General features: G+C 34.4%; 1 protein-coding gene across 3 annotated transcripts in view; it reads left to right on the top strand.

Moving 5' to 3' along the window:
• Positions 1 to 24,107, top strand: part of Schip1 (Schwannomin interacting protein 1) — a 279,853-nt gene that overhangs the window by 208,499 nt on the left and 47,247 nt on the right. For all 3 annotated transcript variants that reach the window (XM_074173834.1, XM_074173832.1, XM_074173833.1), the window contains exons 4-6: positions 1,178 to 1,675; positions 5,841 to 6,653; positions 18,062 to 18,159. In XM_074173834.1, coding sequence (XP_074029935.1) covers positions 1,178 to 1,675; positions 5,841 to 6,653; positions 18,062 to 18,159 — 1,409 coding nt within the window. The remainder of the gene's footprint in view (positions 1 to 1,177; positions 1,676 to 5,840; positions 6,654 to 18,061; positions 18,160 to 24,107) is intronic.

Below are 24,107 nucleotides of genomic sequence, written 5' to 3'. Positions count from 1 at the left end.
TCAACTCGATTTTGCAAACCCTTATCGCCTGTCCACTCTACAACATACTGAACAGTTTGCGCAAAAATATCTGGTCGAGCGAGAGTAAGAAATCTACCCCGGTTATTTGAAGGTGATTGACAATGTTTTGTGATGAATTTCACTAGTTCGGACTTCCATTGTCTACTATATAAAATGATTTGAAATCCTTGAAACAAGTAAAAAAGAATAATTAAAAAAGAATAGTTGAAAATAACAATTATATTAAGCAACAATAAACCTGAAATGAAATGATAGTGAAATAACCTACAAGTAAAAATATAATAATTGAATAAATAAAAATTAAAGGAATGCAAAAAGAAAATAATAAAAAAAAAATAAAAAAGTGTAGAGATTCCAAGTCACGTTAGTTCACGACGTTTCGATTGATACCAACAATCGATTGATACCAACAATCGAAACGTCGTGAACTAACGTGACTTGGAATCTCTACACTTTTTTATTTTTTTTTTTATTATTTTTTTTTTGCATTCCTTTAATTTTTATTTATTCAATTATTATATTTTTACTTGTAGGTTATTTCACTACCATTTCATTTCAGGTTTATTGTTGCTTAATATAATTGTTATTTTCAACTATTCTTTTTTAATTATTCTTTTTTACTTGTTTCAGGGATTTCAAATCATTTTATATAGTAGACAATGGAAGTCCGAACTAGTGAAATTTACCCTGGTTATATTTAGAATGTGTGGTTTTGTTGAGCAGTTTGTTTGCTCACCTCCCTACATTGAGACGAATGACGGGAGAGTGGATAAAAATGTCAAGAATGATCAAGAAGTTATAATCAACACTGGCATCCCATTCGGTCCGACGTGGATTTATAAAATGTTGCATAACATGCGGTCTAACTGGATCGAGGGTAGACAACAAATTTGATTTTTTATTGGTTTTAATGGATTTTTAATTCTTTAATTTTGTTGTAATGTAAAAAATGTAATTTGTTATTTTTTGATTTTGCTATTAAATCTACATTCTCGATGATGAAACTATAAATAAAATAGTTTAACATGATATTATTTCCTTCCACACCTGATTACCTAAACACGGTTTCACTAGGGACTATTCTTCCTTGAACGTCAAATATATATAGATATGAATAGATAGATATGAATCTAATCTTTTTTTTCTTTGATTACAGAAGCTCAGCAAAGTTGTTCATCTGTTGATACTAGCCCTCAGGATGAAGATCGTGCTTTTGATATATCCGACTCAGAATCCTCAGAAGACGGCAACCTGAGCAATATCGTCAGTCTACCCCAGCGCCGAGGCATAGTCAACCCCAACTACCCCGGGTTCCAGCATCTGGCCCACACCCTCGTCTCGGACCCCGACTTCACCGATGATGATTTGGAGTGCGATGCGTTCACCGCGAAACTGGAAGCCGAGGCCAATAATAATAATAATGTGGAAGACACCGATTACAAAATCGATAGCGTGAATCGACTCGATAGTGTTGAGAACATCCAGAAAGTTTTCTACGATAAGACAGTGTTCAATATCGAGGAGGATAGTGAGTTTAATCAGAACAGTGAGTCTAGTAGTGGAAACTCGAATAATAGTGATGAGGATACGGAAGTTCGTGTGCAACTGAATATCAAAATCGAGGAAAGGGAAACGCCGCTAGAGAATATTGTGGGTCAGTATATTGGATTTGATGTTTGTTAATTTGTGCGCCTAATTCGATTTGCTAGAGTAAGAGGCATACAGAGTGTCTTCACTGTCTGAATTTTTTCATCCATTGCATACATGTAATGCATTACATGTCCGTATAATAAAAATCATGGTGATGGTTCATATCAGATTTTAACATATATGAAACAGTAAGTTTCTCTGCCTTTTTTATATTATTCGAAATAGCTAGGATAGACCAAAGAAACGATATTCGTCAATTCTAGTTTTTGGCGAATATTTCAAAAACAACCACTTTTGTATTCTCGATCTGAAAAGAGATTATTCCAGTTCTTCAGAATAGAAAACTCTTGTCCCATATCTAATAGATCTACACAATGATGGTCTTTCGACTCTTTCAGTAAGACCAGCTGATCTATCTTCCATCCCGACGGATGAAAATTATCCGGTGATAAGAGAAAGTTTTCGACAACTTTCATAAAAAAGTTAAAGTTTGGCTTGAAGAAAAAAAGGAACTAGATCTTAAACATTCAGCTAGGAAAACAAAAAGGAATGGTATCACTGATATATGCAAAACGTAAAATAGCGATTTTGACAACATTGAGAATTCGAAAATGAAGATGATGATGAAAACAATGCATATTTTCCGGATTTGTGTAGCAGAGAATCACGGTTACGTTGCGATGCAACTTATGGTTTCATGTAAAATGTGCTGTGGTGGCAAAAAGGACGAAACAGTTCATATATTATGTGAAATACTAGCGATCCCTCCCGACTCCGCACGGGTGCGCATATTAAATAGAAATTCACCCACCGGAAATTTAGGGCCATGGGGAAACAGTGATGAAAAGATAATTTTGTTTTATGGATGCGCCTTTTTTCCCCGCGGCTGGTGCCCCAGTTGGAATATTCAAAAATCCTTTTTTATTGCACATCTACAATATAAAACGAACCTACATACAAAATTTCAGCCTCCAAAAGTATACCGGTGTGGAGAAACAATTATGAAAAGGTAGCTTCATTTTATGGATGCGCCTTTTTCACTCGCGGCTGGAGGCCTACTTGGAATATTTGAAAATTGTGTTTTATTGCACATCTACAACATACCTAAAATAAACCTACATACAAAATGTCAGTCTCTGAAAATATAGCAGTACGGAGAAACAGTGATGAAAAGGTAATTTTCATATGTATACGCGCCCCTTTTTTCCCATGGGGGGCGGCCCCATATAAAAAACCTTCAAAAGTTGAAGGTGAGGGCTGTTATTTTCAAAAACTACTTTCCGGATTATTTATTCTTTCTCGAAATTAGTTTTACTCTGAAATGCTGTAGACTCAGCTCTTACTGATATCATCGAGAATTATTCTGCAGGTATTGAATAGGAAATGCTGTTTCCAAATTCTCACATTACTCACAAAATGTAATTATTCAACGAAGTATATATATATATATATATATATATATATATATATATATATATATATATATATATATATATATATATATTGCACCAAACCTAATTTATCGGAAGATCTGCGAGGACGAATCATTAATGCATGCCACGAAGTAACACTGCAAATGTTCCAAAATATACGACAACATTTTGAAAATAACCTGTGTTACTTCATTGAATTTTCAAGTCCATCTAATTTGGAGAATGATACCCCAGCTTAGATGCAATTGTTTTTAGATTGAAACTTGCTCCTCTAATAAAAACAAATTTGACCCGGAGTACCCCAAGAACTACACTCGGACCAGGGCCGCAACTTCGAATCGGATTTATGGAAGGAAATGATGACTCTGTTGGAAATAAAGACGACAAGAACAACTGCTCTTCACCCACAATTCGATGGAATGGTTGAGAGGTATAATGGCACCATCAATAACTACCTCTTGATGTTTGTCTCCGAAAACCAAAGAGACTGGGATAAATTGGTTCCTCTATTTCTGTTGGCATGTTGGCATGCAGGAGCTCCCAACATGACGCGACAGGTTATACACCATCCATGTTGTTAACTAGTAGGGAACTGAAGCTTCCGATAGAAGTATTGTATGACACTCCTTTTGATGAATCCGAAGAGGTACCTCTTTCAGAATATGTGAATAATCTGAAGAAAAGACTGGGAATTGTAAACGAATTTGCCAGGACCAAATTACAGCTTTTCAGCGACAGGGTGAAGATAAGATTTGTCCCAAGTTGCAGAGACCATGGCAGGGACCTTACTTGGTAATCAAGAAGATAAACGATCTGGTGTACAAAATCTAATTTTCACCTAGAAGCAAGCCTAAAGTTGTCCACATAGAAAGGCTGAGTCCTTACATGGGTCGTGATGTCCTCTCTTGGAATGTTTTTCGGGGCGACCAACCTCAGGGAAGGGGGTAATGTTGTAAATTATGCCCGAAAGAAAATAACGTTGGCCGCCGCTGCTAGCCATAAACCAGGTGTGACGTGGCTAAGAGCGTGCGACTGATGATTCCCCGCCAATCGAGAAGCAGGAAGAATAATAATATGGATTTTCATTAAGTATCGGCCAGTAGTATTCAATGATAGACATACAAATAATAGTTGAAGTTTAAGTTGATGTGTTTGTTGTATTAAAGTGAAATACAGTTGAGTTTAATTATTCAGTGTAGTCAATTTTTGGTCAACCTACGGGGAAAAACGTAACAATATGTTTACCGTTCAGTCTGCCTAACCACACCGATATCAATTTCATCGATTTTTGTCACAAAATTTCATTTTGGTATCTAGAAAAATGTCAAATATTTTCTAGTTTGTGGACTTCCAACTCTTCTGTATTTCCTTAATACAAATGAAAGCAAAAAAAGGCAAAACTCTAATAAACTTCATGATGACTTACGGTTTTTGGGTTTATAACCTTGCACAATCTGTAAAGTAAACAGAGTTGAATCAAGAAAAAATCTGCTGAGTTGTGATGAAGGACAAACTGAAATATTCACCATGAAAAGTTACTGTGTAGTATGAACCTCTGAAGAGTCCCATTAGTCAATATCTAATATGCATAAGTTTTGCCAATAAATTCAACAACCAATTGAAAAAATTTAATTTTTATAGTAAGCTTTATTTAGGTGGGAACATTTCAAAGAAATATGCTTTTTCGTTCTCAAAACCCATTACATTTACTTGTGAGGAACGCTTCAATCAGAAACAAGTATATTTCTTTTAACAAATGTCGAAAGAATGAAATGTCCAGATGTCACATTCAATAGTCTAAAAAACTAATAAATAGAGTTTATTCTATGATTTTCACTATAAGGGTTTTACAAAAACCACGACACGTATTTCGCTATACAATAGCGAAATATAGTTATGCTTGAAGAAGTGAAAATCATAGAATAAACTCTATTTATTAGTTTTTTAAAATATAGATTTTCATCAAGTATTCGATAATATATATGAATACATATACAGGATGTTTTCCGAGAATTCAATTTAGGTTCATATTTCCGTTTTCAACCTTTTGAGTTCTCGTTTTTTTGAGAAATTCATTGGTGACAATTTTTGTTTCACTTCATTTTGTAAAATTGAACAGAGATGGTAATGAATTATTTCGGAATTATTCAATTCGCTGTTAGGTCAGCCCTGTAACAAGTTTGGATTATAAAATTTATTGAACATCTTACGTGTATAATTCATTAATATATTTTTGAAGCGTTTAAAATCAATCTTACATTTCGGATGAAAATAGAATTCAATAAATTGATGGATGTAGTAGGAAATCATAATGAAGAAAATAGAAATGAAACTAACGTTACTGCAGTTTTGTCCTATACGGACATTTTCAAACTTATACAAGAAAAGAGAAATGAAACTTTCTATGTTTTTTGCCACTTTTATTTGTAACTATTAGTCCTATACGGACTTTTTGAACTTATACAATAAACTTATAATACAAATTATTTTATTATAAGTTTGAAAATGTTCGTATAGGACGAAACTGCAGTAACGTTACTTACAAATAGAAGTGGTAAAAAACATAGAAAGTTTCATTTCTCTTTTCTTCATCATGAAAATAGAATTCGTTGACATAATATACAAACATATCAAAATACCATTTGAAAATAATGTGGTTTTTGCGAATGAAAAACGGTTGTTTATTCTAACAGATTGATGAAAATAGCGATTAAAAATATTATTTTTATATTGCAGGGGACTTCAGTGAAGAAGTTCATGCAGAATTAGGAAAAGTTACCCTTGAGAAAGAGAACGTACTCGAGGATCCCTATGAACCTCCCAAAGTAGAGAAAGCTGTGGTTCAAGAGCTCGAAGAAGCAGTAGAGAAACTCCAAGTAATAAAAGACTTGAAGCCATCAGCGATCAAATATAACATCGAGCCAAATGTCGAACAACCTTTCGGCAAACTGTCACCTACGAAACAAATCACTTTGCACCAGGTCCTAGACGACACCGCCATCGTTAAGAACCCAGAAGCCATGTCTGTTGTTCAGGAAAGTTTGCCCCTCAATGTGAAGCTCGATGATTCGATGAAAATGAAGATAGAAGACGCATTTCTTTCAAACGCCACGGAAGACATCAAAGTATCTTTAGCCAAAGATAATATATTCGTTGACTCTAATCTCAACCTCGAAGGTCAAATGGAGGTTGATGTTAGCTTCAAGAAGTCTGAACTCACCAGGAAAGATTCAAATAGGGAGCTAGAAGATATCGAGTGTCAAATCAAGAAAATCAAATCTGACACCCAACAAACCTTCAATGAAGTTGAAAAATTCTGCAAAGAGGATCTTAGTAAAGAGTATAAAGAAAAAGATGAAGACAATACAATACCGAGAAAAAAAGAAAAGATGGATACTTTTGTGAAGAAAAGGAGGGACTACAACCAACAATTTGGCAGTTTAATAACTTTTCCAAGAAGGGAAATTGGAAACAGAAACCGCGATCCTATTAATAGGAGGTCGGTTCCCATGGCCAAGGAGAAGAAGAGGAACAACGGCGAGGCTTCAGGTATGTTATTAGAAATGGATACAAACATCAAAAATACATTCACAATTTCTCTATACAATAATCCCTAAAGAATATTACTGAAGTTTTTTTTTTCAACAAGTGATCAAACTCAGTTTGATCTTCCTCTTGGTGATCGAAACACGTGTCGAGGTGTTAAAATAACGGTTTGTTGTTGGGAAAAAACTCCAGTAATATTCATTACTACACCAAAGGTTCCAAACAGTGCATCACAAATAATCCCTAATTTTATAATCTTGAAGCAGTGGATTATATCCTAATGAAATATATACTTTTCAGCAATTTTTAGCCGAAACTTTTGTGAAATTTCAATGAACAAAAAATTGTTCTTAATAAGAACGGCTTATTAATTATAGTTCCAAATTTTTATGTTTTTGAAGTTTGATATATTTAATTCTTTAAATAATCTATCTACCAGGACTGATTTCATTCAAATACTAACAAATAACCAAGCTGTACAGAAGATTGTTTGTCTTGTTGAAAGGCCGACCTGCCCTCATTATCATGGTCATTACAATCAAGAATTTAATCATTCATTGTAAAAAAAAGTATCATACACAGTCGCCTTTAATTGCAGCCATCGCGTTTATCTTTTCTGGATATAGTTTTTGAACTTCGTAGACTAAGTATAGGTTTTCGTCAGACCAATATCCGACAGATATTAACAGTCTCTTTCTGAACAAACGAACAAGGTCTGCCAAAGGCCGAGTTCTTGTTAGTGACGCGAAATCGACAATCGACTGCCTCAGATTCTCTTGCACACTCTCACTCAGCGGCGATGTTTTCGGCAGATCTTGCGTTTTGTTGATGTTCGGGTGTTGGTCAAACGTTAACTGAATCAGTTGACCCACTTTTATCCACAACAATACCACCGTATAGAAGTAAACAGAAGTAAATTCACTCCCGTCAGCCTCTTTGATGTTTCGGGACGAGATTTTTTATTGCTGGCATGTGGCGGGGCAGAAGGGTGTAGGCTGAGAGCTATATTTTGTAAAGATTTGACGAAAATCCATATTTAAATCAATAAATACAGTTTATTGAATGATTTTCACTATAGAGGGTTTTACAAAAACCGCGACACGTGTTTCGCTATAAAATAGCTTTCTCAATCATAAACTGAAAGTTACTTTCAAATTACAACCATTTTATACTCTAAACGATCAGGTATGAATTCATCAACTATATCAATAAATTTTTCGAAAGTACCGTAAATATACCTAACTATTTTTACCTGGAAATGAACAGATTCAATAATGGCGAATTATTCAATTCAGTTTGATCGTACATAAGATATTGATAGTTTTTGAATTTGTTTATAAACAAGGTGAGATTATTCAATTTAGGTCAAAAACTTACGCTAATCTATTCTAAAGGTTTTTCAGAATGAGGAGTTTTTGATTTTTTTTAACATTTGTTTTCAATTTTCTATTGGCAAATTTCAAAGTATAATAAATTCTTACACTTGTGAAAATGGTAAATAAATGATCCTAAGGAAAGTTATCACAAGGGTGAGAAATGTTCATTTTTGAAAACATTGTTTTGAGCTGATTGCCTATGCAATCATATGGCACATAAATTATAGAAATGATAAGGAAATCCCTCTCTAGATGAATGATACTTTGTAAAAATGAATCTGGAAACATATATAAACTTCCAAACTGTTTGGCTTCTGTATCACTGTATACATTGAAATAACTATATACATTTGTTTCATTCAGTGTGATACTAGCCGCCGTGGCAAAATTTGTACATACTTTACATGAATGCTGTCCTAAACATTTTCCCAAAAGATATCCATAAACATAGCCCAAGCTGTTGCTTTCGGGAATGGCTAGAGTTCTATAATCATTTGTCTCTACTCTTAAACGTTTATAGGGATTTTTTGGAACTTCCACAAGAATATTCACTCTATTTATGTCAGCATCTCTAATATTAGATAGAATCTCACTAGTATCTTCTAGACATTTAGTTCTATCTGCCTGTGTGAAATACTGAAAAGTAAATGTGTTTTTGAAAGCTCTGGTAATTTTAACAGGAGTTGGGTTTCTGGCATTTCCACAAGCATTTCTCTGCTGACCAAAATAAATTTCCCCACAGTCCTGATTTATATTGCTTGTCAATATGAAGGAGTGTCCTTCACTATGCAGGGTTTCTCAAAGTTGCAGAAATGCCGAAATTGTTATCTGCCACCCCTCAATGATTCTCGTTTGTCCAGTCGTGTTTTTTCCTTTTTTTTGATATTACAGTTAATTTGCTGAAAAATATTCACATTTCTTTCAGAAAATCAATTTTTTTTGATGTTCTAAAAAAAGGTTTATTGAAATGTTCGAAATCGTCAAATCGATTTGAATTCAAAATATCAAATACTTTATCCATTTTTTCAATGAATGTAGCCATTCCTATTGCTGCTGATGGTATCTGATTGAACCTGGCATGAGTATTCATCGTTGTAACTACCGAATGACTGAAAACTTGACTGGCTAATTTAACCTTCATCCTTTGAAAGTTAGTTGAAAATGAATGAGAGTCAGTAAGTTTGGATTTTAGTCTATATTGCTTTTCCTTATCCAAGTTGTAAAGTTGTCCAAGATGACTTTTGTTCGTTGTAAATTCACCAAATTAAAAGTCATCGAAAAAATGGTTTCTGCTACATTTCAGTAGATGAGAAGTATCAAAAAAGTAAAATATTTTTTTCTCATCAACAAAGAAATATGGCTGCTCTACAGTCACTTTGACATCTTATCCGGCAAGTGTATAAAAATTGAAACCTAAATCTGAAATAATACCCCTAACTCTTAATTCAATTTTTGATAATTGCCTAACGGCTTCAATCAGAATACTTTTTATATCCAGTATTGATGTGGATGAATTGGTAAAAAAGTATGCAACAGTAGGCTCCAAAAAAGGTTATTTGTATATACATTTGCTACTTTGGTTTTGCAGATTTCATAGGAAGTGATATTTTTCCTACAAATACATACTAGTCAAATAAAAAATGCGGTTCCACAATTATTTTGCTTTGTGTATTTCCAGTGGAACTCCGATTGTTTTGTCATTTCATATCATTACTTTTAAGGCATATACTTTTCGTAAAGTTTAATTTCATAAAAAAAGTCTGGGTATATCTGGTCTATAACAATTCATTTTATGATTTTCGTTATATGTTCATTCCTTCAATCTTACATAATGAATACTAGAAACATTTTTTTCGTCAATTGGAAATCAGAAAAAAAAAGTAATGCCAACATCACCCTGCAAATCACAGCAACCCACAGCTCAACACTTGTACATTTTGAAACTAGTTGAAACACGAATTTTTCACAAATACAAAACCGCCACTTAAAACGACTCACTCTGTAATAATATTCCATGTCTCAACTTGGCTCGCTTGGTAAACCCATCAGATTCAGTCAGTTGCGCAGTAGGTTCGCTGAGCATAAAATTCGAAGTGGGGAATCTTGACCCAAATATGGCGGAGAGTTAACTTACTTGTGTGTTTACTTCTAATAGCAGAGGAGCCCACGATGCAAAATGGGGATTTACTCGAGCGTCATTGAGACATATCAGGTTGCAAAGCTTAGATGATAAGGAGAAAAAAATGTTATATAATATATACCTTTTCATCGGTGGGGGAAGCGGCTATAGATTTTTAAATATGTAAAAAATACTGTTGCATGGACATACTCGAGCGCGTCAGATATTGATAGCATCAATGTCCTACGTATTATTAATAATGTTGATATGTTAATCTGATCGTTTGCATGATGTGGGTGGTTGTACGTATGGGTTAAAAGTGAAAAGAAAAAAATTTTAATCGAGCGCGTCAGATTTTCTAAGGGGGTGAAAAAAAGCTCTCGTTCAATAATCTGACGATTTCGATCTGACACAAACTCGCGGCCATTATTATAATGTGCAAAAAAAATTCGTCATTTTGAAATACTCAAGCGCGTCAGATTAAGATATAAATGGTTCGTCTTTATGTTTTAGACGTGCTGTTTCATAATCTGACGATTATCTAAAGGGATTCGCTTAATCTGACAAAAACAATATTTAAAAAAAAATCAATTCATTGAACTTAATTAATTGAAAAGCTCAGGAAATAGCATGCAAATAAATAAGTGTATGTTTTTAAAGTAGAATACTTGTATTCATAAGAAAATAATTTTTTTCAAATGCTCAAGAAAGTGTCCTTACATATTGTATAAGTTTGAAAATGTCCTTATAGGATGAAACTGCAGTAACGTTAGTTACAAATAAAAGTGGTAAAAAACATAGAAATTTTAATTTCTCTTTTCTTCATTATGATTTCCTACCACGTAGTAACGGCTACATCAATCAGTTAATTGATTAATTAATCATCATCTTCATCACGAACGAGTCTCCGTGATCAGCTGTGATGGCGTCATGGCAACAGAATTCAGAGTGGGGACGGAGTGAGAGAGTAATAGATAGAGAAACAGTGAAAAGAGAATAGAGGAATAGAAATGCGCTTTACTAAATCCCGAAATCCCCGCTAGGGCTCCCCTATTATAACGGTAACATTACGAATAGTCCTGTCGGTAGGACATTGATGGCGACCGTAAAATGGGCGAAGCGCGCCGTACATTGCCCGAACAGAACACCCATTTTGATAAAACAATTTTATTATTTGCACGTGTTGTTGAATGATGTATTCTTCCATGGTGATTTGGAATACCCCATATATTATTGATTCGGGTTTGAAGTTTGAAAATCCCTTGTTACGAGAAATTAACTTTATTAATAGCATACATACCTGCGTGTTACCAGCTTATATTCCCTATTTGCATAATTAACTCAGGGGAGTATCGAGTTTTGTATTATTTCTACTGTAATTGATGGATTTTATATCGATTCTTATATAACAATTCATCTATAAAATATAACACTAAAGCCTCCAATATGACGTCGGTTGATTGCAAACTTACGGCTGAAAATGATAACATTACCAACATATTGGTTTTGAATATGTTCTGATGTATTATATGGTTTCATGTAGCATTATTGAACTCAGGTATAAATAACGTTTTGTCAATGAAATAATAAATGAATTTGGTATACACCAGTGTAAAATGGAAATGAACTAGTTGGATGAATCTTTTTATAATAAAATTTATGTATTTTCTTTGTTAGATTATCAACCAATTTCAATTCGTCAATTCGGCAAATTCACTAATACACTTTTAATTTTGAATAAATCCAAAAATATCTACAGAAAAGTATATCAGGGATCCTCAGGGATAGATATTTCAGTACCTAAATATTTTTGATAATCTTTTGGCATTTTTGCATATGATTATGTCAATTTCGAAATGTTCGATTCCAGAATACTCGTAGTTTTCAGACCTTCTGGAGATTAAGAAGCAATTCGGAATGTCCTTTCACTACCGTACCATATTGTTACAACTGGAGTACCTTAAGATTCTGTTGTAGGTCTCATTTTATTTATATATTCATAAAAAAGGTCAAGGCCTTGTAAGAATTTGAAAGAATTCTATTCAAAAGTAATTCTTTCATTTTGTCTGATCTTTCTACAAATTACAAATATTTCGAATGGATTCATACAAATCATTCATTTGTTGTGATAAGTACAGTCTCTGTTCAGGTAAGACTAATATGTGTGCAATATTAAGATAACTTACATAAAATAATATGAACATAAACAAAATTAACCTACAATTGTTAGTAAGAAAAAATCAGCCTAGTGATTTACAGTCAGTTCATTTTAATCGTAAGTCGAAGGACAAAGAATAATAAAAACGCAACTACTTCGTGAACATTTTGTGAAGAGAAATCAAATGAACTTCCTCGCAAAATTTCCTCGCAACAGTCAAGAATTGAAGTTCCTAAACCAATCACTTATAGAAAAAATTGAATATATCAACAAAAAATTGTCCTGCAGAAATAAATTACTTGAAAACAAATATACAGGATGGGGCACCGAATACGAAACAGATCGAATATCTTCAAAACACATATGTTCTGAAAAAAATACAAAAACACGTCGATTTTCAATCCAAGGGGGAGATCTTCCTATCATAACCTCAACTTTATACCTCTTCCCCCACCCCTCGGTGACTATCACCCAAACAATTTGAATAGGGAAAGTAGTAAGTGTGATACATCATTAAAAAGGTAATTTCATAAGGAATTCAGCCATGTCAATTTTAGCTACCTAACTTTCGATTTTGGCGCCTTCTTGCAGAAAAAAAAACTGTTCCATATTCCAAATTATGATACTTCATTCGCAAGCTAATTTGACATAAATTCGGTTACAATACATTATGGAATTTTTCTAGGGGAGATGGCGGACAAGATTTAAAATTATGGTCCAATTTAATTCAAAATTGATACGTGGTGGTTTCAGGGTCGGAAATTATGAATTGTTTTTCAATACAAAAAATCAAGATGGTGGCTCCAAGATTGTGGCTCCAAAATGGCGGACGAAATTTGTAATTATGGTTTGATTTAACCCGACACCGAAAACGAATTCTTCAAAACACATGTGTTGTGAACATAATGCAAAAACACGTCAATTTTAAATCCAATCTTATCGTTACCTCAATTGTCATACTTCTCTCCCTACCCCTTGTTCACTCATACAATTTGATTAGGGAAAGTACTAATGGTGACACAGCATTGAAAAGGTTTTTTTTGGTACCTTGGGAGCTGTCTGACTTGCCCATTTAGTCCAAGTCTCCAGAAAATACTGCAGCCTCTTGGGCTTATTGCGTTTATTCTCCCATCTTCTCATGACACCCATTACATCAGTCTCGTTCCCTGTATTAGTTTGTACAGGTTCCGTGTTGGATGTTCGTCATATTCTTCTGGACGTAATTTCGTACGTCCATATATAGCCTGCCTCCTGTGATTCAGTACCTCACATTCGCATAAGATGTGTAGAGCTGTTTCTATCCCTTGGTTGCATAATCTGCAGCTGAAGTCTCCGTTATACAGCCCCATTTTATTCAGGTGTCCTCTAAGCGGACAATGACCGGTTAGTAACCCTGTAATTATTCTGAGCCGGTCCCTACTATACTGAAGTAGTTCTTCGGTTCTTTTCTCGGACGGTTCCCTAATGAAGGTTCCACTGTGTTTGGTGCCAGGTATTTTTGTCCAGTACTCTGTGTGCTTCTTTTTGGTCCATGTCCTGATCTGGTTTTATATCAATGATTTTGGTACACCCAGAGCTGGTTCAGGACCTATATATGAAGTTGATGATCCGCGTCTAGCGTATTCATCTGCTTTATCGTTACCTGTGATTCCTGAATGCCCTGGCACCCAGTACAGAGTTAATTTGTTCCTGCTTGCAAGTTTTGATGTCACCTTCGGGTATGTCAGCGCCCCTAATGCGCTCTTGCTGTCTGTAAAAATATTGATCCGCTCATTTCTTCGAGGTCTCAATTCAATAAGCCTTGCACACTGCAAGACAGCATACTCTTCCCCCTGAAAGACGGATGCGTATAGTCCTGGCGGATAGCTGTAGTTAAAATTTCTATCCGCTCGGTATATTCAAGTTCCCGTTCCATGTTTGCTCTTCGATCTATCTATATACCAGGTGTTTTTTAAAAACATGTTTTCGGGATTACTAATGGTCTTCCACTTTTCACGGCTTATGATTTTGGCCGTGAAGTTTGTGTTGAAAGTGTACTTCGGTGTCATGTGGTCCGTGCATATATTCAATATGTGCTCCTCCACTTGTTCCGAAATTTCTGTTCGGTCCGATCTTTTGTAGTTCGGTGAGTTTTCCAGTCTGAATTGGCCCATCCTGGCCTCCCCCATTATCACAAAGTGTAAAGGAGGTAGATTCAGAAGTGTCTCCAATGCAGCTGTTGGGGTAGTTCTCGTTGCTCCCGTCATTCCCAAACATGCAAGTCCTTGCACCTTGCCTTGTTTGTTGATGGCGGTCACCTGCTTCATCTTTGGCAACCAGACCAGAGATGCTTATGTTATCATGGGTTTAACCACCATCGTGTATTGCCAATATACCATGTCTGGTTTTAGCCCCCTTGTTTTTCCATAGGTGCGTCTGACGAGCATCAGTGCTACCTCCACTTTCCTCTTTACCCTGTCCAAGTGTTGGTTCCAGGTGTTGGAATCTAGGATTACTCCCAGATATTTAACTTCCCCCGACACTTGTATTTCTTCACCTCGAAGTTTTAGAGGTCCGAGACTCTCCGTTTTAGTCCTCTTGGTGAATGCTACTATAGTCAATTTGGATGAGCTTATATTAAGCCCTTCTTCTTCGGTCCATCTTGTTAAAATATTTAGGGCCTGCAGCATGCATCACTCAACTACATTATTGTATTTACCTTGACTAAGTCGTCTACATAGCCCAATGCTTTATTTTCAAGTTCAATTTTCAAATTATGTAGTTTTTTCAATTTTTGTCCTTTTTACGTGAATTGTTCATATTACCTTTCAAATAAAATGTGAATTGAAAAACGAAACAGTTGTTTTTTCTGCAATAGAGCGCCAAAATGGAAAGTTAAGTAGCGAACACTCACATGTCTGAATTCCTTATGGAATTACCTTTTCAATGCTGTTTCACCCTTAGTACTTTCCCTAATTAAATTGTATGAGTGAACAAAGGGTAGGGACAGAAGTATGACAATTGAGATAACGATAAGATTGGATTTGAAATTGACTTGTTTTTGCATTATGTTCACAACACATGTGCTTTTATGTCAAATTAGCTTGCGAATGAAGTATCATAATTTGGAATACGGAACACTTTTTTTTCTGCAAGAAGGCGCCAAAATCGAAAGTTAGGTAGCTAAAATTGACATAGCTGAATTCCTCATGAAATTACCTTTTTAATAATGTTTCACACTCACTACTTTCCCTATTCAAATTGTTTGGGTGATAGTCACCGAGTGGTGGGGGAAGAGGTATGACAGTCGAGGTTATGATAGGAAGATGTCCCCCTTGGATTACAAATCGACGTGTTTTCGTATTTTTTTCAGAACATATGTGTTTTGAAGATATTCGATCTGTTTCGTTTTCGGTGTCCCACCCTGTATATTCCATCACACTAAATTTGGATAGCCCAAATCCATAGTCTCTCATTTATTTATGGTCACTAAACTTGTAAACCAAGATTGAGAAAGTTCTCAGCCGAGTTGGTAATAAAGAATATAGTTTAAAAAACCAAAAAAACACGAACTAAAAATTCAAAAATATTTTTTTAAATAAGCTTAAAACAATAACGAACGAAAAATACTAGTATTATTGTGAAAAAAACGACGGGCGTTTGATATACAAAAAATATGGCACAAAGCGCCCACGCTTTTTTCACAATAATATTAGTATTTTTCGTTCGTTATTGTTCTAAGCTTTTTTTAAAAAATATTTCATAACTTTTTAGTTCGATGTTCTTTAAAATCGTGTTTTTTAGTTTTTTAAACTTATTTTTTCTTTTTAGTTTCGTATGCTATAAAAGCTTGTTTTTTGTCCTTTTCAAACTATATTTATTTTATCTAAACTTTGGGATCAATCAGCCGTATATTGTTTAGAAAAATGGCCATTGATATTTTCGTACAGCGCCACCTTCTCACGAATAGATCTAGCGACAATGTCTATATATCAAGGAGGCAGCGCCATCTGCCCGCGAATAGATCAAGCAATAATGTCGATATATCAAAGAGGTTACGTACATCGCCATATGCCCGCGAATAGATCAAGCAATAATGTTGGTAATTCTGTCAAATACATATCCCGAGCTTGAGAGTTACAAACATACATACATACAGGTGAAGCTAATATAAAGTGTGTAAAAAAATGGCGGTATTTTGCGCACCATATACTTTCCAACGCAAGCTTAAATTGAACAACTGAACCTGTCGTCAGGGGGTGTGTCGATTCTCCGAATCTACAATTCGACTTTTGGCTTGGGTCAATTATAGCTTATTGCTTATTGACTGCAACCCTGCCTACCATATCTCCAGAAGATATATCTTACAGATTACTTCTGTTCTCGGATTCATTAGTTGTGGTCTGTAGATTTTTGGGCCTGACGTATCATCTGAAAATGTGGAAGGCATAATGTGGCATGCCCGAAAACAGCGAATTATCTGTTAGTCATCTGTCGTGAGAGCATACATACCAAGATTTTGATATGTTTATTCTTGTTACGTGTTAGGAATTTATATTTCGCGACTTTCAATCGGATTAGTTACAAGACAACTTTACGTGGCTAACGGAACTAAGGATAGCCATGATGATCTTTAAGTAGCTCAGGGAGTTTAAAACATTGCAGAGAACACAAAGTTGCTATTGTCACGAAAAGAAGAAAAATCTGTACTAATACACAAATAAACAAATAGTTACAATATTTTTATCGACCCAAAACTTCAGGTTTCCAACTTCAAAACTGACGAAATTTAATACAATATTTAAACCCCTATTTTTTTTCTTGGGGGTGAAAATTCCTGATTCCCTTTCTTGATGCTTATTCACGCTATACAAAGAACCTACCTGCATATTTCAAAATTCTAGGTTCAGTAGATTCGGCTTTACGTTAATATAAGAGTAGCAGTCAATCAATGGGTACCTACAATACTAGCGGTTCCCCGCTCTTTTACCCGCATTACCGTGGGAACCTACTATATGTGTTATTCTGGTCATGATCTATCTATATACCAAGTTACATTTGGATCCGTTGAGCTGTTTAGACGTGAAAAAGTAAAAAACGTAAATACATACATCACATTCATTCATTCTCACAAACGTTATGCATTTATAATATTCTTAGGAGTAGGATTAGAGGATTACCAATGTATTTCATTCTAATCATTTCATTTCATTTTTTTTGCTGATGCTATTCAACATTGTATAAGTGGGTACCTATTGATTGATTGACACTCTTATATTAACGTACAGCCGAAGCTACTGAACCTAGAATCTTGAAATATGCAGGTAGGTTCTTTTTATAGCGTAAATAAGCATCAAGAAAGGAAACTAGGAATTTCCACCCCCCAAAGAAGAAAAATATAGGTTTGAATATTGTATTGAATTTCGTCAGTTTTGAAGTTGAAAACCTGAAGTTTTGGGTTGATAAAAAATATTGTAACTGTATAAACTGGTCTGTCACGAAACTTAATGTGACAATCCAAATTCTAAACGGGAGAAGCCGCGGGCAACAACTAGTATATCATGAAATCATGTGCATATTTCAATACTAACTGTTATTGAATGAGTATCATATCTATAAACTGTTATTTAATACAGTAACAAAAGATTTTCATTATCATATCCTCCCTCAAATAAGATAGGCTCTGGTAGTAATGATAAACTCTACCTTCTTGTTATGTAATGTAATCTTTTATACATTTCTACGAATATTTACTGATTTACGTTATTCATTTCAAAAGGCGGATTCGACGTTTACAACATCGAGACGGCAATGCCCAAAATCGACCTCGAAGCCATCGAATGCCACCTGAGGGCTGCACGTGAAGAAGAAAGGCGGGTAAGTGGTTTTTGATAGCCTTTCTTTCGTTGTTTGTGATTGAATGTTCGTGTTTTCCTGTGTCGAGAATCGATGTGATGCAGGCCTTCGCAGATGACGAGGGTTTTTTTATGCGGCTTGGAACGTTTTTGTTTGTTGAGTTCGGGTACAGTTACTAAATCAACCCCTTGCTGTTATTGAACATCTTGGCTACTTTTGATGGATCACTGTCAACGAAATATGAGTGAAACAGAAAAGATGTTTCAAATTTAATTCCTAAATGGGCCCTTGGAAGACTATAATGATTATAAATCTGTGAGAAGAAAAAAGTGAATGAGGGATTAAAAATAGCAGGACCTAAATATTCAAATCAGTTAGTAATGGAAATGAAATCTCAAAAAATGGGAAACCATCAAGTACGACTATAAAATTCAAAAGTATAAGAGCACAAATTTCAAAGAAACCGCGATTATTCAGTGAAAAACATAAAGCTCGCGACATATGGAAGTTTTTTTTATTAATAGATATAATGCAAATTTTACTTCGCAGTCAGTTTGTGCTTGGAAAATGAGTAAAGAAAAGTGTCTTTCCTTTTGTCATGTGCTATTCTAAACCTGAAGAATTTGATGTTTTTTTGAAAATACTTAAAAAATCAGTTTTTTTTTGGAAATTTCAAAAAAGAAAAAAGTTGCTCGGTTTCCAATATTATACTCTTTCTCAAAATTTGGACTCTCTACTGTCACTTCGACTTTTTTCCATTTTTTTTCCATTTTTCGAATCTTTCGCTCTATAGATTCAAACGAAACATGATTCAAATTTCATAATTTTGATGAATACGAGACTTCAATGTCATATCTTGCCCAGAAAATACCCGTCAGAAAAATAAATAAATACACCTCCAGAAATTCGACTTTGTTGCAAAGTTCATCTAGTTTTTGATTTCATTGCTAAACTGATACAGATTTTCAATTTACGGACGTTAATATGTCAGTAATCAAATAAATGTATTTCTCTATATCCTTATTTCATAACTATTCAAAAGAATGTCGTTCTAGCGATTTGTACTAAACATGATGTATAATTTCGTGATTTTAAACATTACAAGACTAATACAACATATCGGAAAGTAAATAGTATAGATCAAATCGAAATAAAATTTTCCCTTAGGTTATTGAAACAAATTTTTAGTTTTGGTTTATGTCAAATTATTGCGTTTAATGAATCGATTTGTTTTGTGTAAAAATTTTCGTACATTTATAATTCACAAATAAGTTTTATGTACATTATCCACACAAGACAAAGTGGAAAGAAATCATTCTTTTATATGGTGAGAATGTGCCATATCGTGATATTGCTTGTATTTTCAATCACCTACATCCAGGAAGAAATAAATATTCACTTCAGTACCTTGAGAAGGATATTGAAAAATTTTTAAGAAACTGGCTCTGTGAACAATCTTTTCAAGAAACCACATAATTCAATAAAGTATAATGAAGAAGAACAACTTAATGTTTGTTTGTGCGTTCTTGAAAATGGAAAAACAAATAGGAGTATTAGTGAAGATACAGGGGTTGGCAGAGAAACTGTGAGAAGAATTTTGTCAAACTTCATACACATTCTTAAAAAAAGAGATTTCGATATTCAAGTAGAATTTTCATTTTAGTTCCAAGCTGAGAAAAAATTTGAACACAGACATGTACAGAAATTTCATTATGAATCAGTTGTCTGAAGTTTCGGATAATCTGCCTCTAAGTTAGACGAAATTTGTGGTATCAGCTTGACGGAGCAGCGATCCACCAAACGGTAGAAGTGAGAAAGTGTCTTAGTCAGATATTTATCGGCAAAGTGATAGGACGAGATTGGGAAGATTAATGGTCACCTAGATCACCGGACTTATCTCCCATGGACTTTTTTCTATGCGGTTATCTGAAACAAAAAGTTTATAAGCACATATAATATGCAAACAAAGAAAATTCAGAGAATACCATTCGGGAGTGTTGTGCTAACATAAATCTCCTATTCATTAAAAATGAAAGGACAATAATTTGTGTAGAGCGGGAAGGACGGCATACTGAATGATGAATTCGGGTTCTTTTTGAGATTATTGAGATAAATCAATGAATGGTATGATGTTTTGTTGTGAATTTGGTTATAGTTATTTTGGTGAAAATAAAGAATGAAAAATTCATGAAATTCACTCAAGAAGCGTTATTATTTGCTCGATAACTACATCTAACAGTTTACATCCAATAGTCACACTGTTGCGTGTAAACTGCATCAAAATATGCAGCTAATGGGACACAAATCTGCTAAAAAATGGAATACGAGTATAATTTAAATGAAGAGAAATACGTTTATTTGTTTACTGACATATTAATGTCCATACATTGAAAATCCGAATCCGAACAATAAAATGGTGTATTAATTTCTTTTTTGGTAACAGGCCAATGTGGGAATTTTCTGGGCAAGCTATGACATTGAAGTTTCGTATTCATCAAAATTATGAAATTTGAATCATGTTTCCTTCGAATCGATAGAGCAAAAAATTCGAAAAATTAACAAAGATTGAAAAAACTTCAAAGTAACATTAGAGAGTCAAAATTTCGAACAAAGGTATAAAATTGGAAAATTGGAGTTTTTCGAACTTTCCAAAAAAAACAGATTTTAAAAATAAATGTTAACTTTGACAGATTTAGAGTAGTACATGACAAAAGGCAAGAGGCTGTTTTTTACTAAATTTTTTTAGGCACAAACTAACTTCGAAGTCAAATTTTCATTATATCTTAAAAAAAAACTTCCATATGTCGCGAACTTTATGTATAACACGTGTATGTATATTTTATCCATCACTTCGGGTTTATTATTCGGTTGCAGAACTCCATATGTAGGCAGCTTCTTCAAACCTCCTTTCAAACTAGTATCCCCCTGTAGATGATTTCAGGTCCGGACCATGTTATGTTGGTAGGTCAAAACATTCACTCCACTATTTCTGATTCAATATTTGTCGCTCGTTTTTTTTGACGCTCGCCTAGACGGACTTTCAACTGGGTTTCAATTTCATCTATCTGAGTTTGGTAGCTTGGTTTTTGTAAGGCTGTTATGGATGTCTTCTCTGATTTGAAGCACATTCTAATATTGAACTCAGACATGATTTGTTTTCTTTGAACATTAGCGGCCGTATATACTTAAAAATTTCTTCTGATACCTTTTTTTAACTAACTCATCGCGGTTGAAATCTAAGAACGCGAAGAATGAAGGAATACCGGGCATCCAGACGGATCGAAAATCGAACACGGGTCGGAGACAGCACTGCCGAATCGAAAATTGACAACTAGACTGGTCTACGAATGCCGTAAGGAACTGAAAAAACTGGAGAACAGGTTTCCTTGCCAGGAACAGACCTGAGTGCCCTGGCACTGGGTGCCAGGATACTCCATGTATAGGATATAACCAGGTGGAGGGGTACCAGAATCTTTGGCACGGAACCAGTTTTGGAAAACATTAACAGCACTGAAAAAACACACACGGGAACTCACATAGAAAAACATTCATGAAGGGAGAGTCCGAGAAGAAAACCGAAGAACTGCTTCATCAAAGCAGGTATCGGCTCAGAACTACAGAGCTACTCACTGGACACTGTCCATTAAAAATACATCTAAACAAAATAGGGCTGTACAACGGATACCTCAGCTGCAGGCAATGCAAGAAATGATTGTCAAAAAAACATGGGGGAAACTACAATGATCCCTAGAGGCTGCAGTGATTCTGCATTTCTTTCAAATCGGAAGATTTGGATGAAATGAAAATACGACCTTCAACATTCACCAAGAATCATGGTTAATCACAAATGAATTACTAAGGATTTTTCATTTTTCAGGAAAATATACTTTTTGTTGTTGATGTACACTATATCAAATAAAAATTGCTGTTTGTTGTATAGTAACATTTTCATTATTTCTCGTTAACCATAACTAACGTTTTATTGTCTACTGAAACGTCTGACAACGTCTAGTGAAAATAGTAGTCACTCCTTAAAAATATAACCCTTTCAAATTAAATATTTTGGTGTTCTGACAATATTTTCTATGAAAGTAACATAGGTGAGCAATATTTTGAATGTAATTTTTCTCAATGGTCCCAATAACTCTTCAAAAATCAATGCTACAAAGCTGAAAATAGCAAAGATATTTGCTATTTTCTTCACTACCATCCTCACCGGTAGACACCCGATGTTTCGCCGTAAGACACTTGCCTTATCAGCTCTTCAGTATCAAATCCGGATAGCATTATAAGAAAAAACACATGGTGAGCTGTCTCTGTCCCTTTGTTGCATTGCCTGCAACAAAGTCTCCCTTGTACAGCCCTTCCTTTCCCAAAAACAAACCCGTGTTAGGAATCACACGTTAAAAGGTAAGACATCGTTATTTTTCAGCTCGAACAAGTTTCGACTTTTGAGGGTTGTCGTTCGTAGGGGTGCGACAGCTGGTTAATGGAAAAACAGATTTAAAACCTCTCCCAAAAATATACCCCTATCAATTTAAATACTAGTAAAATTCATAAAAACATTCCATTATAAACTAGAAATAACAAATGAAAACATTCGATTTATTCCTAAAAATCTGGCACCTCCCGACATTCACTAGTCATGAAATGTTCAGAAGCAATTTCATAGAAATAGTTCATGACGCAAGCGAAACAAGTAAATTTCCCCGAAATACTTCACGATCGACATAATTATAAATAAATAACTGGGCCTATTGTAAACTGTCCTTGAAATTGATGTGCATGGATTTCAATGGCTGGTACCAAAATAAACACAAAGTTTATATTGCTCGCTATTAAATCCTGAAAGTGGTATGAGTTTATGCAATAAATTCAGTTTTGCTCAAAATCGTCCAGCAAGCTCTTGGAGAAGAATTCAGAACTTCATACTTCACTAGTAATTATTTCTATTTTGAGGAGCGCTGAATCGTCCGACAAGAAACTAATAAAAATATATAGAGTATTTCATTGGGAAATGAGTTACGTTATGGGTAGGTACCTCATTCAGTCAGTTCTGAATAACCTACATTTAATTGGTCTCAGATTCTTTATAACATATATTGATGTTGTAAAAATATATTTCCAACATGATGGGTCCCTACCACATAACATAATAAGAATAGTGCAAAATGTTTCGAAACAAAACTTTTCGAATCGTTGGATAGGCCTGCATGATAGCACGATTTCAATCCAGTCAACTACCATTTTTTAGGATACTTGAAAACCATATATTACACACTTCCACACATTTATCATACATGATGTTCGAAAGTTTGACATTGAAATTAGCATTTTCTCCCAAATACATTTGCTTTTGAGATTATGACCCACAAATTGAGGGAATACTGTGAAGGCTATTGATTTTATAACAACTCACCAAGTTACCAGTTACAACTCAAAAATCTATCACTTGGAACAAAAAATACTTTTTTAATTGTGTACACCCTTTTATCGAAATATTTACATATGAGTGAAATTAGTAGATGATGAAATTAGATGCGGAAAAACTGATTACTTTTACAGTAACCTTCCTTTTCCTGTACTTTCCAAAAAATTTCAAAATTCTGTAGAAAGCTAATCATATCTGTTAAGTTTTTTGAAGTCCGAACTTGGTTTTCAATTTTTATATATACGATTTTCAGCACTATTGAACGACAAATATATGTAATGAATATAAGAAAATTATATAAGTTGAATATGATAGGAAAAAAACAAAGGATTCAAAGCAAAATTATTATTTTCTTGATAAGTATTCAACTTTTTCATTCATCTTCAGAGATCTATGAGGAAGACAAGTTCCAAATGACTCTTTTCAATATAAATACTTCTTCCTTTGAATTGAAAGTGGTATATCATTTAGAAGGGGCTAGTTTTTGGAAAAAATTCTTTTTAACTTTTGCTTCTCCATATGTATAGAAAAAATGTTG

Source organism: Leptinotarsa decemlineata, unplaced genomic scaffold (assembly GCF_025532065.1).
Source record: "Leptinotarsa decemlineata unplaced genomic scaffold, Ldec_3_MD MMD2_tig00000505_RagTag_RagTag, whole genome shotgun sequence".
Taxonomy (NCBI): Eukaryota; Metazoa; Arthropoda; class Insecta; order Coleoptera; family Chrysomelidae; genus Leptinotarsa; species Leptinotarsa decemlineata.
Note: the sequence above shows the minus strand (reverse complement) of the source record. Positions and strands in the feature narration are given on the sequence as shown.